This window comes from Procambarus clarkii, chromosome 85 (genome assembly GCF_040958095.1).
Source record: "Procambarus clarkii isolate CNS0578487 chromosome 85, FALCON_Pclarkii_2.0, whole genome shotgun sequence".
NCBI lineage: Eukaryota > Metazoa > Arthropoda > Malacostraca > Decapoda > Cambaridae > Procambarus > Procambarus clarkii.
The window spans coordinates 22087584-22105328 of record NC_091234.1 but is presented as its reverse complement, the minus strand read 5'-3'; the positions used below and the strand labels follow the sequence as shown (position 1 = coordinate 22105328).

Sequence of the window (17745 nt, the reverse complement as noted above, 5' to 3'; positions counted from 1 at the left end):
CCCGCCACCACCGCTGCCGCCACCCTCGTCGTCGCCCGCCACCACCGCTGCCGCCACCCTCGTCGTCGCCCGCCACCACCGCTGCCGCCACCCTCGTCGTCGCCCGCCACCACCGCTGCCGCCGCCACCCTCGTCGTCGCCCGTCACCGCCACCCTCGTCGTCCGCCGCCGCCACCCTAGTCGTCGTCCACCACCCTCGTTGTCGCCCGCCACCCCCGCTGCCGCCACCCTCGTCGTCGTCCGCCACCACCGCCGCCACCCTCGTCGTCGCCCGCCGCCGCCACCCCCGTCGTCGCCCGCCACCGCCACCCCCGTCGTCGCCCGCCACCGCCGCCGCCACCCTCGTCGTCGCCGCCACCCTAGTCGTCGCCTGCCACCGCCGCCGCCACCCTCGTCGTCGCCGCCACCCTAGTCGTCGCCCGCCAATAGTCGCCGCCCGCCACCGCCACCCTAGTCGTCGCCCGCCACCGCCGCCCTAGTCGTCGCCCGCCACCGCCGCCCTCGTTGTCGCCCGCCACCGCCACCCTCGTTGTCGCCCGCCACCGCCACCCTCGTCGTCGCCCGCCACCCTAGTCGCCGCCCGCCACCACCACCCTAGTCGCCGCCCGCCACCACCACCCTAGTCGTCGCCCGCCGCCACCGCCGCCCTCGTCGTCGCCCGCCACCGCCGCCCTCGTCGTCGCCCGTCACCGCCGCCCTCGTCGTCGCCCGCCACCGCCGCCCTCGTCGTCGCCCGCCACCGCCGCCCTCGTCGTCGCCCGCCACCGCCGCCCTCGTCGTCGCCCGCCACCGCCGCCCTCGTCGTCGCCCGCCACCGCCGCCCTCGTCGTCGCCCGCCACCGCCGCCCTCGTCGTCGCCCGCCACCGCCGCCCTCGTCGTCGCCCGCCACCGCCGCCCTCGTCGTCGCCCGCCACCGCCGCCCTCGTCGTCGCCCGCCACCGCCGCCCTCGTCGTCGCCCGCCATCGCCGCCCTCGTCGTCGCCCGCCACCGCCGCCCTAGTCGCCGCCCGCCGCCCTCGTCGTCGCCCGCCACCGCCGCCCTCGTCGTCGCCCGCCACCGCCGCCCTCGTCGTCGCCCGCCGCCGCCGCCCTCGTCGCCCGACACCGCCGCCAACGCCACCCTCGTCGACGCCCGCCGCCACCCTCGTCGACGCCCGCCACCGCCGCCACCCTCCTCTTCGCCCACCACCGCCGCCACTCGTTGCCCGCCACCGCCGCCACCTTCGTCGACGCCCGCCACCGCCGCCACCCTCGTCGTCGCCCGCCACCGCCGCCACCCTCACCGCCGCCGCCACCCTCGTCGTCGCCCACCACCGCCGCCGCCACACTCGTCGTCGCCCACCACCGCCGCCGCCACCCTCGTCGTCGCCACCCACCGCCGCCACCCTCATAGTCGTCCGCCACCGCCGCCGCCACCCTCATAGTCGTCCGCCACCGCCGCCGCCACCCTCATAGTCGCCCGCCACCGCCGCCACCCTCGTCGTCGCCCGCCGCCGCCACCCTCGTCGTCGCCCGTCACCGCCGCCACCCTCATAGTCGCCCGCCACCGCCACCCTCATCGTCGCCCGCCACCACCCTCATCGTCGCCCGCCACCACCCTCATCGTCGCCCGCCACCGCCACCACCCTCATCGTCGCCCGCCACCGCCCTCATCGTTGCCCGCCACCACCCTCATCGTCGCCCGCCACCGCCACCACCCTCATCGTCGCCCGCCACCGCCACCACCCTCATCGTCGCCCGCCACCGCCACCACCCTCATCGTCGCCCGCCACCGCCACCACCCTCATCGTCGCCCGCCACCGCCACCACCCTCATCGTCGCCCGCCACCGCCACCACCCCTCATAGTCGCCCGCCACCTCCCTCATCGTCGCCCGCCACCGCCACCACCCTCGTCGTCGCCCGCCACCGCCACCACCCTCGTCGTCGCCCGCCACCGCCACCACCCTCGTCGTCGCCCGCCACCGCCACCACCCTCGTCGTCGTCCGCCACCGCCACCACCCTCGTCGTCGCCCGCCACCGCCGCCACCCTCGTCGTCGCCCGCCACCGCCGCCACCCTCGTCGTCGCCCGCCACCGCCGCCACCCTCGTCGTCGCCCGCCACCGCCGCCACCCTCGTCGTCGCCCGCCACCGCCGCCACCCTCGTCGTCGCCCGCCACCGCCGCCACCCTCGTCGTCGCCCGCCACCGCCGCCACCCTCGTCGTCGCCCGCCACCGCCGCCACCCTCGTCGTCGCCCGCCACCGCCGCCACCCTCGTCGTCGCCCGCCACCGCCGCCACCCTCGTCGTCGCCCGCCACCGCCGCCACCCTCGTCGTCGCCCGCCACCGCCGCCACCCTCGTCGTCGCCCACCACCGCCGCCACCCTCGTCGTCGCCCACCACCGCCGCCACCCTCCACCACCGCCGCCGCCACCCTCGTCGCCCGCCACCGCCGCCACCCTCATAGTCGCCCGCCACCGCCGCCACCCTCGTCGTCGCCCACCACCGCCGCCACCCTCCACCACCGCCGCCACCCTCGTCGCCCGCCACCGCCACCACCCTCATAGTCGCCCGCCACCGCCAAATCGTACAATCACGTACAATAAGCAGCACACTTTGGCAACCCTCCGGCATTCCCCTCTACATGCCAGCATCACTGCTTTCTCCACCATTACTTCTGCTGCACTTCATCCACCACTACTGCTGCTGCTGCTGCACTTCATCCACCACTACTGCTGCTGCTGCTGCTGCTGCACTTCATCCACCACTACTGCTGCTGCTGCACTTCACCCACCACTACTGCTGCTGCTGCTGCACTTCATCCACCACTACTGCTGCTGCTGCACTTCACCCACCACTACTGCTGCTGCTGCTGCTGCTGCACTTCATCCACCACTACTGCTGCTGCTACTACTGCACTTCATCCACCACTACTGCTGCTGCTGCACTTCATCCACCACTACTGCTTCTGATATTGCACTTCATCCACCACTACTGCTGCTGCTGCTACTGCACTTCATCCACCACAACTGCTACTGCTGCACTTCATCCACCACTACTGCTGCTGCTGCTGCTACTGCACTTCATCCACCACAACTGCTACTGCTGCACTTCATCCACCACAACTGCTGCTGCTGCTGCTACTGCACTTCATCCACCACTACTGCTGCTACTGCACTTCATCCACCACTACTGCTGCTGCTACTACTGCACTTCATCCACCACTACTGCTGCTGCTGCACTTCATCCACCACTACTGCTACTACTGCACTTCATCCACCACTACTGCTGCTGCTGCTACTGCACTTCATCCACCACTACTGCTGCTGCTACTACTGCACTTCATCCACCACTACTGCTGCTGCTGCACTTCATCCACCACTACTGCTACTACTGCACTTCATCCACCACTACTGCTGCTGCTGCTACTACTGCACTTCATCCACCACTACTGCTGCTGCTACTACTGCACTTCATCCACCACTACTAATACTTCTGCACTTCATCCACCACTACTAACACTGCACTTCATCCACCACTACTAACACTGCACTTCATCCACCACTACTAACACTGCACTTCATCCACCACTACTAACACTGCACTTCATCCACCACTACTAATACTTCTGCACTTCATCCACCACTACTAACACTTCTGCACTTCATCCACCACTACTAACACTTCTGCACTTCATCCACCACTACTAACACTGCACTTCATCCACCACTACTAACACTGCACTTCATCCACCACTATTAATACTACTGCACTTCATCCACCACTACTAATACTTCTGCACTTCATCCACCACTACTAACACTGCACTTCATCCACCACTATTAATACTACTGCACTTCATCCACCACTACTAACACTGCACTTCATCCACCACTACTAACACTGCACTTCATCCACCACTACTAACACTGCACTTCATCCACCACTACTAATACTTCTGCACTTCATCCACCACTACTAACACTGCACTTCATCCACCACTACTAATACTTCTGCACTTCATCCACCACTACTAACACTGCACTTCATCCACCACTACTAATACTTCTGCACTTCATCCACCACTACTAACACTGCACTTCATCCACCACTATTAATACTACTGCACTTCATCCACCACTACTAATACTTCTGCACTTCATCCACCACTACTAACACTGCACTTCATCCACCACTACTAACACTGCACTTCATCCACCACTACTAACACTGCACTTCATCCACCACTACTAATACTTCTGCACTTCATCCACCACTACTAATACTACTGCACTTCATCCACCACTACTAATACTACTGCACTTCATCCACCACTACTAATACTTCTGCACTTCATCCACCACTACTAATACTTCTGCACTTCATCCACCACTACTAATACTACTGCACTTCATCCACCACTACTAATACTACTGCACTTCATCCACCACTACTAACACTGCACTTCATCCACCACTATTAATACTACTGCACTTCATCCACCACTACTAATACTTCTGCACTTCATCCACCACTACTAACACTGCACTTCATCCACCACTATTAATACTTCTGCACTTCATCCACCACTACTAACACTGCACTTCATCCACCACTACTAACACTGCACTTCATCCACCACTACTAATACTTCTGCACTTCATCCACCACTAACACTGCACTTCATCCACCACTACTAATATTACTGCACTTCATCCACCACTACTAACACTGCACTTCATCCACCACTACTAACACTGCACTTCATCCACCACTACTAACACTGCACTTCATCCACCACTACTAATACTTCTGCACTTCATCCACCACTACTAATACTACTGCACTTCATCCACCACTACTAATACTACTGCACTTCATCCACCACTACTAATACTACTGCACTTCATCCACCACTACTAATACTTCTGCACTTCATCCACCACTACTAACACTGCACTTCATCCACCACTACTAACACTGCACTTCATCCACCACTACTAACACTGCACTTCATCCACCACTACTAACACTGCACTTCATCCACCACTACTAACACTGCACTTCATCCACCACTACTAACACTGCACTTCATCCACCACTACTAATACTTCTGCACTTCATCCACCACTACTAATACTTCTGCACTTCATCCACCACTACTAATACTTCTGCACTTCATCCACCACTACTAATACTTCTGCACTTCATCCACCACTACTAATACTACTGCACTTCATCCACCACTACTAATACTACTGCACTTCATCCACCACTACTAATACTTCTGCACTTCATCCACCACTACTAACACTGCACTTCATCCACCACTACTAACACTGCACTTCATCCACCACTACTAACACTGCACTTCATCCACCACTACTAACACTGCACTTCATCCACCACTACTAACACTGCACTTCATCCACCACTACTAACACTGCACTTCATCCACCACTACTAACACTGCACTTCATCCACCACTACTAACACTGCACTTCATCCACCACTACTAACACTGCACTTCATCCACCACTACTAACACTGCACTTCATCAACCACTACTAACACTGCACTTCATCAACCACTACTAACACTGCACTTCATCCACCACTACTAACACTGCACTTCATCCACCACTACTAACACTGCACTTTATCCACCACTACTAACACTGCACTTCATCCACCACTACTAACACTGCACTTCATCCACCACTACTAACACTGCACTTCATCCACAACTACTAATATTACTGCACTTCATCCACCACTTCTAACACTGCACTTCAAGTACCAAGTACAGTATCAAGTGCAATGATACTTTGGTTTTCTAATTTAATCCATTCCCAGAGACGAAAATTCGCAACCCGAACCATATTTTCTCGTAAGAAATAATGTAAATTTGAATTAATCCGTTCCACACTCCAAAAAATATTAACTTCAAAATACATTTCATATATAAGACACACAAATATTTTGTACTATGGTATGTACAAGTTATAGTTTACCTTTATTGATGACTCTTGTTGGCGTATGGAAGATGGTGAGGAGGATGAGGGGGGGAATTATCAGGGGAAAGTGCCAAGCCATTACGACTATATAACACTGGGAAACGGGGTTAGGATAAGGATTTGGGATGGGATTGGGCGAAGGAATAATGCCCAGCCACTTGGACGGTCAGGGATTGAACGACGACCTGCACGACGCGAAACAGTTGCTTGCGTCATGCGATGGTTGAGTACCCTAGAGAAGTCATCACTGCCTGATGTTGTAATAGAAGGGGGAGTGTTTGGAAGGGAAGTCCCCTTCCATTGTAACATCAGGTAGTGATGACTTCTCTTCGGTAGTCTCTCTCCTACGCTTGCAGGCATACCACTAGGACCTAGTTGTGGCTCACTGCTTCCTTGCCTTAGTAAGAATCTATCTAAAGACAATTGTTTTCCCTACATTTTTTATACTTGTCTGTAGTGAGACATCACTTTGTCATTAAAAAAGTAAATGCAACGGCCTGCTACAACTTTATCTGGGGGAAATTTTTTCAACAAAACTGCAGTTCATCCCATACTTCACACATTTTCTTTATGAGGGACATCCTCTACTGCCTCTACTAAACTATTTTCTTAGGTTGAACCTTACCACTGACTTTGTTAGGACCCATGGCATGTGTTATACTGTTTAATAATTTTATGTTCAAAAACCAAAAAAGCAGAAAAACAACGAAATTCTTTACAAAGAATTCAAGCGCCTTCATCACTAAGCAGGAGGCACTGGTAAACCGAAGTATGGTCGCGGGTGCTACCAGGAACCACGCACTCTGTCGACCCATATGTGTATCAGCAAAGTCACAAGGCAAGGCAAAGTTCGTAACCCAATTAAAATTTTTATGAAGAAATTGAGTTCGTAAAGCGAAAAATTAGTAAAGAGGGATGTACGCTACCCGAGGTTCCATTGTATGTTCAAACAATTTAACATTTTTCACTTCTAAGGGTTAGGGTTTAAGACTATCAAATGTACCAGATGTACAGATCTGGTATAGGTACTGTACCAGATCAGATGTACCAAGTACTGATGTACAGTACTGAATCCTATTATGGAGCAGACTGAAGTACACACTTGATGTGTCTCCAAAAAAAAATTGTTGATCATAAACTATCGAAAGCTCACACTGCTGCTTTACATGATGAAAATGTAGCTGGCGAAGATGCTCTTGGAAAATTTTGTGATGCCATGAATGCTTTGAATCTAAAAAAAACTTGTTAAATTTTGCATTCTGCATATTATTTAGCTTAGAATGACAGACCATACTCTGATCACTTTAGCTTAATGGAACTACAAAAGCAAAATGGCGTGGACATTGGGATGGGACTGCATTCCCACATTAGTGCCACAGAGATAATTAATCACATAGCCATTAATATGAAAAAAAAAATTGCCAGCATATCAAGTAGATAAATGACAAAATTTCTGTTCTCATTGATGAATAAACATGCCTGAGCATTGAAACAACCGCACGAGGCAGAAACAAATGGGCAAAGTTTCTTTCACCCTGAATGCCCCTGTTACCTAGCAGTAAATAGGTACCTGGGTGTTAGTCAGCTGTCACGGGCTGCTTCCTGGGGGTGGAGGCCTGGTCGAGGACCGGGCCGCAGGGACACTAAAGCCCCGAAATCATCTCAAGATAACCTCAAGAAGGTAATTACACACACACACACAATCAGAGGCAATGTATCGGAATGGAGAAATGTCACAAGTGGAGTACCACAGGGTTCAGTTCTTGCACCAGTGATGTTTATTGTGTACATAAATGATCTACCAGTTGGTATACAGAATTATATGAACATGTTTGCTGATGATGCTAAGATAATAGGAAGGATAAGAAATTTAGATGATTGTCATGCCCTTCAAGAAGACTTGGACAAAATAAGTAGATGGAGCACCACTTGGCAAATGGAATTTAATGTTATTAAATGTCATGTTATGGAATGTGGAATAGGAGAACATAGACCCCACACAACCTATATATTATGTGAGAAATCTTTAAAGAATTCTGATAGAGAGATCTAGGGGTGGTTCTAGATAGAAAATTATCACCCGAGGACCACATAAAGAATATTGTGCAAGGAGCCTATGCTATGCTTTCTAACTTCAGAATAGCATTTAAATACATGGATGGCGATATACTAAAGAAATTGTTCATGACTTTTGTTAGGCCAAAGCTAGAATATGCAGCTGTTGTGGTGCCCATATCTTAAGAAGCACATCAACAAACTGGAAAAGGTGCAAAGACATGCTACTAAGTGGCTCCCAGAACTGAAGGGTAAGAGCTACGAGGAGAGGTTAGAAGCATTAAACATGCCAAAATTAGAAGACAGAAGAAAAAGAGGTGATATGATCACTACATACAAAATAGTAACAGGAATTGATAAAATCGACAGGGAAGATTTCCTGAGACCTGGCACTTCAAGAACAAGAGGTCATAGATTTAAACTAGCTAAACACAGATGCCGAAGAAATGTAAGAAAATTCACCTTCGCAAATAGAGTGGTAGACGGTTGGAACAAGTTAAGTGAGAAGGTGGTGGAGGCCAAGACCGTCAGTAGTTTCAAAGCGTTATATGACAGAGTGCTGGGAAGACGGGACACCACGAGCGTAGCTCTCATCCTGTAACTACACTTAGGTAATTACACACACACACACACACACACAGCATTCCACTTCACCTGATCTTTCAGGCATCCCTGTGTACAGGAATCGTAGCAGACGTGTGGAAACAGGCTAACATAGTTCCAATCTACAAAAGTGGCAGCAGGGAAGACCCCCTCAATTATAGACCTGTATCATTGACAAGTGTAATAGTGAAAGTATTGGAAAAGCTAATCAAAACTAAATGGGTAGAACACCTGGAGAGAAATGATATAATATCAGACAGACAGTATGGTTTTCGATCAGGAAGATCCTGTGTATCGAATTTACTCAGTTTCTATGATCGGGCCACAGAGATATTACAGGAAAGAGATGGCTGGGTTGACTGCATCTATCTGGACCTAAAAAAGGCTTTCGACAGAGTTCCACATAAGAGGTTGTTCTGGAAACTGGAAAATATTGGAGGGGTGACAGGTAAGCTTCTATCATGGATGAAAAATTTTCTGACTGATAGAAAAATGAGGGCAGTAATCAGAGGCAATGTATCGGAATGGAGAAATGTCACAAGTGGAGTACCACAGGGTTCAGTTCTTGCACCAGTGATGTTTATTGTGTACATAAATGATCTACCAGTTGGTATACAGAATTATATGAACATGTTTGCTGATGATGCTAAGATAATAGGAAGGATAAGAAATTTAGATGATTGTCATGCCCTTCAAGAAGACCTGGACAAAATAAGTATATGGAGCACCACTTGGCAAATGGAATTTAATGTTAATAAATGTCATGTTATGGAATGTGGAATAGGAGAACATAGACCCCACACAACCTATATATTATGTGAGAAATCTTTAAAGAATTCTGATAAAGAAAGAGATCTAGGAGTGGTTCTAGATAGAAAACTATCACCTGAGGACCACATTAAGAATATTGTGCAAGGAGCCTATGCAATGCTTTCTAACTTCAGAATTGCATTTAAATACATGGATGGCGATATACTAAAGAAGTTGTTCATGACTTTTGTTAGGCCAAAGCTAGAATATGCAGCTGTTGTGTGGTGCCCATATCTTAAGAAGCACATCAACAAACTGGAAAAGGTGCAAAGACATGCTACTAAGTGGCTCCCAGAACTGAAGGGCAAGAGCTACGAGGAGAGGTTAGAAGCATTAAATATGCCAAAACTAGAAGACAGAAGAAAAAGAGGTGATATGATCACTACGTACAAAATAGTAACAGGAATTGATAAAATCGACAGGGAAGACTTCCTGAGACCTGGAACTTCAAGAACAAGAGGCCATAGATTTAAACTAGCTAAACACAGATGCCGAAGAAATATAAGAAAATTCACCTTCGCAAATAGAGTGGTAGACGGTTGGAACAAGTTAAGTGAGAAGGTGGTGGAGGCCAAGACCGTCAGTAGTTTCAAAGCGTTATATGACAAAGAGTGCTGGGAAGACGGGACACCACGAGCGTAGCTCTCATCCTGTAACTACACTTAGGTAATTACACACACACAATTGCTAAAGAATTACAGTATGAAGAAAAAGTAATTAAATTAGAACAAGAAAATTAAAGTCTCAAGAATGAATTTGTAATTTAAAATGAAACATTTTCCAGAAAGATAAAGAAAATATCAGCTTGACTGATAAGGTAAAGAGTCTGGAGGTACAAATCAAGGAACTAGTAAAAGATAATGAGATATGGAAAATAGAGAGGAGTGAATTTAAAGAACTTAACAGCAAAATAGACTCGTATGGTGAGCAACTCAAAATAACCCTACAGGCTAGTGCAAACATGGAGTTAGGCTCGGGAGAGCCTAACATGGAGTTAGGCAAACATGCTGTCCGCTCGGGAGCCGGTCGGCCGAGCGGACAGCACGCGGGATTTGTGATCCTGTGGTCCTGGGTTCAATCCCAGGCACCGGCAAGAAACAATGGGCAGAGTTTCTTTCACCCTATGCCCCTGTTACCTAGAAGTAAAATAGGTACCTGGGTGTTAGTCAGCTGTCACGGGCTGCTTCCTGGGGGTGGAGGCTTGGTCTAGGACCGGGCCGCGGGGACACTAAAAAGCCCCGAAATCATCTCAAGATAACCTCAAGAAGATAGGCAAGGATATGCTTCGAGAAACTTCACTGACAGCTCAAATAGAGGTTAATAAATGACTGGAAAAGTGCAAGGAGTAAATAAAATAAACATACACGCAAGTTGTAGAAGAGAAAGAAACAATCAAGGAAGTAAGTTTGGAAGTCAAAAACAGATATGACCAACAAGGACCAAACACTAGACAAACAATTAGGAAAGAACTGGTTACCAATCGTAACCTAGTATAAAACACTGCAGATATAAATAAGTCCATAATTAATTTTTGGGTGTTTAGAAAAGGAAATACTATCTATGATAGAGAGAGTGGGAGAAGAAAATAAAATAATTAAATATTAGGTTTAAGAGAAGGCCTTATGACAAAAAAACATATCTCTGATTTTAAGAGGATAGGCAAATATAGAACAAGAAATGCCTCTTAACCCTTCAACAGCGCAATTCATACATATATGATTTGACAAAAGTAATTTTACATAAATTTTTAAAACTTGAACAAACACTTTCCATTTTTTTTTGCATAATCAACTAGGCAAATGCTCCAACTTTGTATAAATGTTCACAGCGTAACTTGAAAAACAAGAGAATCAAAATTAATTTTAAAATTTAATATTGAAAACTTCAGATTTTCCAATCAGAATAAAAAATATGAACTACCACCAATTGTTCATTTAATGTTATTAATCTCTTAGAATAGCATATGATCTTCATTTTCATCAAATTAGAATACTGTATAGGTTTTCAGTATTGTTTACTGTAAAAAAAAATCGTCAACAAGGCATTTGAAATATGCAGCAAATTTAGACCAAAAAAATTATAACTCCAAATGTATAGTTTATGAAAAATCTATTCTGAAGGGATTGTAGAACAGACAGCTGAGCACACAATACGTCAAAATAGTGAGAATCGGTAAAAAACTGTTATTTTAGAAGTCACTCAAGGATGAAACTCTAGTTTCAGAGATAATTGAAGTTGATGTTATCAACAATGAATAAAGGTAGTTTTAATTCGTTAATTTAATTGTAAGTTTTAATAAACATTGTTTGACATTCGTACTCGAATATGTGAGAGTTGTCGGTCAATATGTGTTGAAGTCAAGAAAAAAATAACCCCAAAAAACACAAAATATAGGGATAATTATAATGATTTAGGGGATATATTTAGGGTATACTTTATATAAGTGAAAAAGCCCTAATCTGGTCCCTAATCATCAAAACAACCTAAAGAGACAAAGAAAAGAGAGTTTGCAATCAGATAAAAAAATCAGCCAAAAAATTAAAAGTTCCAAGTTTTGCAAGTTGTGACAGATTAATTTGTTGACCAATTTCATTCTGTCTTCACATAGTTGGGGAAATATATGCATTCTCCAGGATGTAAAGGTTATAACAAAATCAGGTAATAAACAAAGGAGAAAAAACTAAAATCTTAAAAATCCCCCCCCCCAAAAAAAATATTTTTGGGACATAGATGAAAGTAACATATATTAACATTGGACAATGTATTTATATGATATATAAATACCCTAGGCATTATATAAATATATAAATACCCTATAATGCTCTTAAAATAGAGCATAATAGCATAGTTACTCATTATTATTTGTGTTATTACGTATTGCTCAGCAATGATGTAAAGGCACCAACTGCATATCCACTTTGTGGACACTTCTTACTACTATTGCTCTTCTTTGAGCGTTGGTCAGGTGCTTGCATCTCTTTATTACTGCATTATTCTTCAGTTCCAGTTATTAGGAGCTGTTCTCCTTATCAACAAAACCTTCTTATTTTTTTTTTAATTTATCTAAAATCATTTTCTGAAACTATTTTGATGAAAGTTTCACAACACTGAAGACAATAACTTGGAGATTTGTTTAACATTAAGTTATTTTTACATAATTTCAATATTTTTCGCTATTAGGCCCCCAATATGCGCGGTTTAAGGGTGCCATTTAACGAGTGAAACAAATGATACTTAGAAGTGGTTAGGAATGCCAGGAAACTGCAACATAATAAGGATGGGGACACTATGGTTATTAAGATGAGACCTATCAAAGAAAGACAGAAAATCTAAAACTATACCTCAATAAAGCGAAACATCTAAATGAAAATAGAAATGAAGAAATTATTTCTTTCTTGTACAAGGTGACAGGGAATCACACGTGATTAATTAGGGATTGGTGATTAGCCTGTGATTGGTACATGCAAACAAACCAACAAAATCATTAAATGAAGAGGAAGTATTGCCAAATGACAGGGAACATGTTCCTGAAAATTATACTGTATATATTAACAGAGATTCAGATAAAAAAAATACTGGAGCTAAAAGATATACTTTAGCTTAAGGTCCCAGATATTGTCGCATTAACAGACGAAACCTGAAGAACATACAGTGGTACCTCCCTTTACGAATTCAATCTGTTCCCTAAGAGTTGGGTCGTAACTTGAAAAATTTGTAACTAAACGAATTTTCCCATAAGAAATAATGTAAATTGAGTTAATCTGTTCCACACTTCCAAAAATATTAACTTCAAAATACATTTCATACATAATACACACACACATTTTGTACACACATGACGAACTCATTGCAGGAACGGATTAAATTTGTTAATCGAGGCTCCACTGTATAATTATTATAATAAAATATAATTAATTCATAATGATTACTCTTCCTTCTGCTTGGTCTTGAAGGAAGCCGGCCTTGGGTTAAAGGGGGCTGTGATGATCTCTGTCTGGAACCCGTAGGTGCGGGACTCGGAAGTCCGGACTAAGGCAACCTAAGAGACCACAAGTCTACAACAGAGTGAGACTATTACAATTAGGAGCCTAGCTCAACCCTACAAATGCCTACAGCCCACCAGCAAGTAACACATGCACAAAGCGGGAAACTAGATAACAAATTAGAGGGTCTCATAATGGTCATGAGAGAGATTATAGTTAAAGCAGATAAAAGATAAATCACGATTGTTGGTACTGGGGTAATTCAATTTGAACGCAATAGACTGGAGGCCTACGAAGCAAGAATGGAGGACATTTGGACAGGCAGATTTGTAATCCTCATTCTAGAGACACTCATGTATCAACACATTAAGCAGGGCCACAAGAATGAGGGAAGGGAATGTTCCATCAATACTGGATTTAATATTCACCAAGAAAGAAGAGGAGATATTTGGTATTCAGTACCTTTCTCCATTGGGAAAAAGTGACCATGTTCTGTTGGATTTTAAATATGCGAAGCAATATAGTCTAGAAGAGAATGGAGAAAGTGAAATAGTTGAGAAACTATTTCAAGAGAGGACACTATAGAGAAACTTAGCAAATTCTTTAATGGATTGGAAAGACTTGTTTGCTAGCCAAGAAGTAAACGAGATGTATGCCAAATTCTGTAAAATATACGATGAAGGCTCAAAAATGGTGGGAAGACATGCAAACTTTTGTTGAAACGACTCACCCAGAGAAAGCTGTAAGCCGTTGCATTAACCCTCAAACCGCGCATATCATATATAAATGATATCAGTGACAAAACCGAAACCGCGCACATCATTTACAGTATATATGATTTCGTGTCTAGCGCTATAATTTAAACTCCCCGCCTGGGATAGGGGCAGCTATAGTACAGCCACGACCGATAGTTGCCAGATGCCACCTAGAAAAAAAATCCAGGCCAACATTCTTGGGTGTTACAGCGTCAGTATTGAGCAAGCCACCAAGGCTGGCGCACGCAGCACGAGCTCACAGCACCGCTGTTCAGCTTGTGACCACAGCATCGCCTACAAATACCATAATATATATGATACTGCTATTATTTAGCAGTGATAGTATTACTGAAGCCCCCTGACTGTGATAAAACTGACCAGGATTCTGATAATAGCAGGATTGTGGTGATATTTAACGCTGTGCTCCATGGAGGGAGGCGTAAGGCTGTGTGAGGGAGGGTTGTGGCGTCGTCTTCTGACTGTGTGTGGCCACCATTTATTGACTGCACTCACCATACCAACTTAGTGGTTCGATATGGTGAACACAAATGTAGATACTTATATATAACGTGTGTATAGAGTGTGATAAGAGCGAGAGTAGGAGGTTGGGAGCCGCCATTTTGGTGAGGGAGGAGCGCCGTCTGCACGTCTTGGCATGGTGTTTACTGATGGCCACTATGGTCTTTGGGCACCATACCAGCTTATTTGTTCAGGTATGGTGAATAAAACAGGTAGATACTTATATATAATATGTGTATATAGCGTAATAACACCACAAACAATATTGTTGAAGGACAAATATTAGTGCGTCTGGCCTTGAGGGCGGCCGCCGATCAGCTGACTGTGTGAGTAGCTACGTCTTTGTGGCCTTTACTCACCATACAAGCTTAGATGTACAGTTATGGTGAACAAAACATGTAAATACGTATATATAACGTCTGTGTATAGTGAATAAATACAGAAAGAGTATTGTAGGAGGTGAATGAGGGTGAGTGAGGTGGTGTTGAGGGAGGGAGTGGCAGTGAGTGGCTCGCTGGTGTTTGGCGGTCACTCCTCGTTGCTTTTTGACACACAAGACCAACTTAGTAGTTCGTTATGGTGTACAAAACATGCAAATACTTATATATAACCTGTGTATATAGTGTAACAACAGCAAAACTATTTGTTTATTGTTTTATGAAAATAATTGAATCACTAATATGCACACCATAATTTTGAGTACAGCAATGGTTCACACATTTTATAATATAAATATACCACAATTCACTGTATGGAATAATATTACTGCAAAAAAACTAAGAAAAAATCAATCGGAGACATTGAAATAATTAGGTAATAATATATTTGTGGCAACTGCCGTCTGACAGCTCTGGCGGAGTAGACCTCATCTGGCGAAGGCTCTGCCAACGCCCCTTTTTTGCCACACTTCCCTACCCTATTGCGGCTAAAATATGCCACCTACGATTTTTTTGTTATTTTTTCCGTGATCAGGGAACAAAAATGAACACTTCTATAAGACGAAAGAATTTTTTTGAATTTTTTTTTTTGTTGCGCCTGTGGGTGTGAATTCCATTTGGGCCCCTAGCGGTTTGAGGGTTAAACTTTTCAACGACAATGTGACGCCTCACTACAGACAAGTGTTGCAAAGAAGGGAAAAACAATCATCAATGGAACATTTTCTAGTGAGAAAATCAAACAGTGAGCCACAAGCAGGTCCTAGTGGTATGCAGGCAAAACGTGCCAGTGTGTGTACACCAGAGAAGTCCTCGCTGCCTGATGTTATAATGGAAGGGGACTCCCCTTCCAAACAATAACACCTCTCCTCCTCCCCACCTCCTCACTGTCTTCCATACGCCAACAAGAGTCATCAATAAAGATAAGCAATAACTTGTACATACTTTAGTACTGAAGATTTGGATGAATTAGGTATAAAATTTACTTTGAAGTTAATTTTTTGGGGAGTGTAGAATGGATTAATTCAATTTACATTATTTCTTATGGGAAAATTTTCTTCGGCTTACGAATTTTCAGCTTACGAACCGTCTCTGGGAACAGATTAAATTCGTAAGCTGAGGTACCACTGTATACAAATAAATAAATAAAAAAAATAAATGAAGTGGAAAAATTACTCAAGGGACTAGGAAGAAATAAAGTAGTTGGACCAGATGGAGTTTCACCTTGGGTGCTGTGAGAATGTGCAACCGAGCTGAGCATTCCATTTCAATTGTTATTCCAAAAATCTCTGTGCGCAGGAAGCCTAGAAGATACAGTATATGAAAAAAGGCAAATATAATTCCAATCTACAAAAATGGTAGCAGAGAAGACCCTTTAAATTATAGACCCATATTCATATTATTAACAAGCATAGTAGTTAAAACACTAAAACAAATAGTTAAAACCAAATGGGTAGAACATCTGTAGCCATGACATAATAACGAACAGTCAGTTTGGTTTTCGAACAGGAAGATCCTGTGTAACCTACATAGTTTTATGATAAGAGTCAGAGATGGTTGGTTTGACTGCATCTATCTAAACCTAAAAAAAGGCTTTTAACAGATTCCCAAAGAAGAGGTTGTGTTGGAACCTAGAACATGTTGGAGAGGTGACAGAGACTTCTGATATGGATGAAAAATTTTCAACTTACTAAGATGAGGACGGTAATTAGATGCAATGTATCTGACAGAAGCTGTGTTACTAGCGGAGTACCACAGAGTTCAGACCTTGTGCCTGTATTGTTCATAGTCTAAATTAATGATCTACTAGAAGGAATACAGAATTATATGAACATGCTTGCTGATGATGCTAAGCTACTAGGAAATATAGGAAACCTAGACAACTGGCATGCCCTTCAAACTGACTTAGATAAAATAAGTTCTCATAGCACCATGTGGCAAATGGAATTTAATGTGAATAAATGCCATGTTAAGGAATGTGGAATAGGAGAAAATTGACCACACACAACCTTCAAATTAAGTTGAAAAGACTTAAGAACTCAAACAAAGAGATGTAGGGGTGGTTCTGGGTAGTAGACTGTCAGCAGAGAACACACGAAGGGCGCTGTGCGAGGAGCATATGCTGCCCTTTCCAACTTCAGAATCACTTCCAATTACATGGATGGTGTGTAGCAGTTATATTAAGCATAACATAATTGCTCCAAATTCTCAGATGTTTCAGTGCCTGTTAATTAATTCCATACAACCTTAAGAATTTTACATTCCAAGTAGTACTACACTAATCTTATGTGCATTAATTACAATTAATATCTCTTCCCAAAGGTACAGGATCAATCAAACCAGTCGACAGATAACCAGTCTAGTGCTACCCAATCCCCCAACATATGTACCTAAGCCATATTACTTTACCATTGTAATCTTTGATATCATCTGATATCATGGTTGTTACATTGAGTGCATATTCTACTGCATTATTCCTTGAAATGATCCTCAAATTGTGCTACAGTGAACCAATGTATAACCCTGAAATTTTATCCTAAGGTACCTAGTAATCCTTGTTCATTATAGTGTATTGTTATTATTGTGTAT

General features: G+C 45.3%; 2 protein-coding genes across 3 annotated transcripts in view; both read right to left on the bottom strand.

Annotated features, from left to right (window-relative positions):
• Positions 1-17745, bottom strand: part of LOC123746735 (serine/threonine-protein kinase DCLK1) — a 224286-nt gene that overhangs the window by 197228 nt on the left and 9313 nt on the right. The window lies entirely within an intron of this gene.
• LOC138358736 (uncharacterized) lies at positions 595-1392 on the bottom strand. Its single transcript, XM_069316903.1, has one exon. It carries the CDS (start codon positions 1390-1392, stop codon positions 595-597), a length of 798 nt encoding a protein of 265 aa, XP_069173004.1.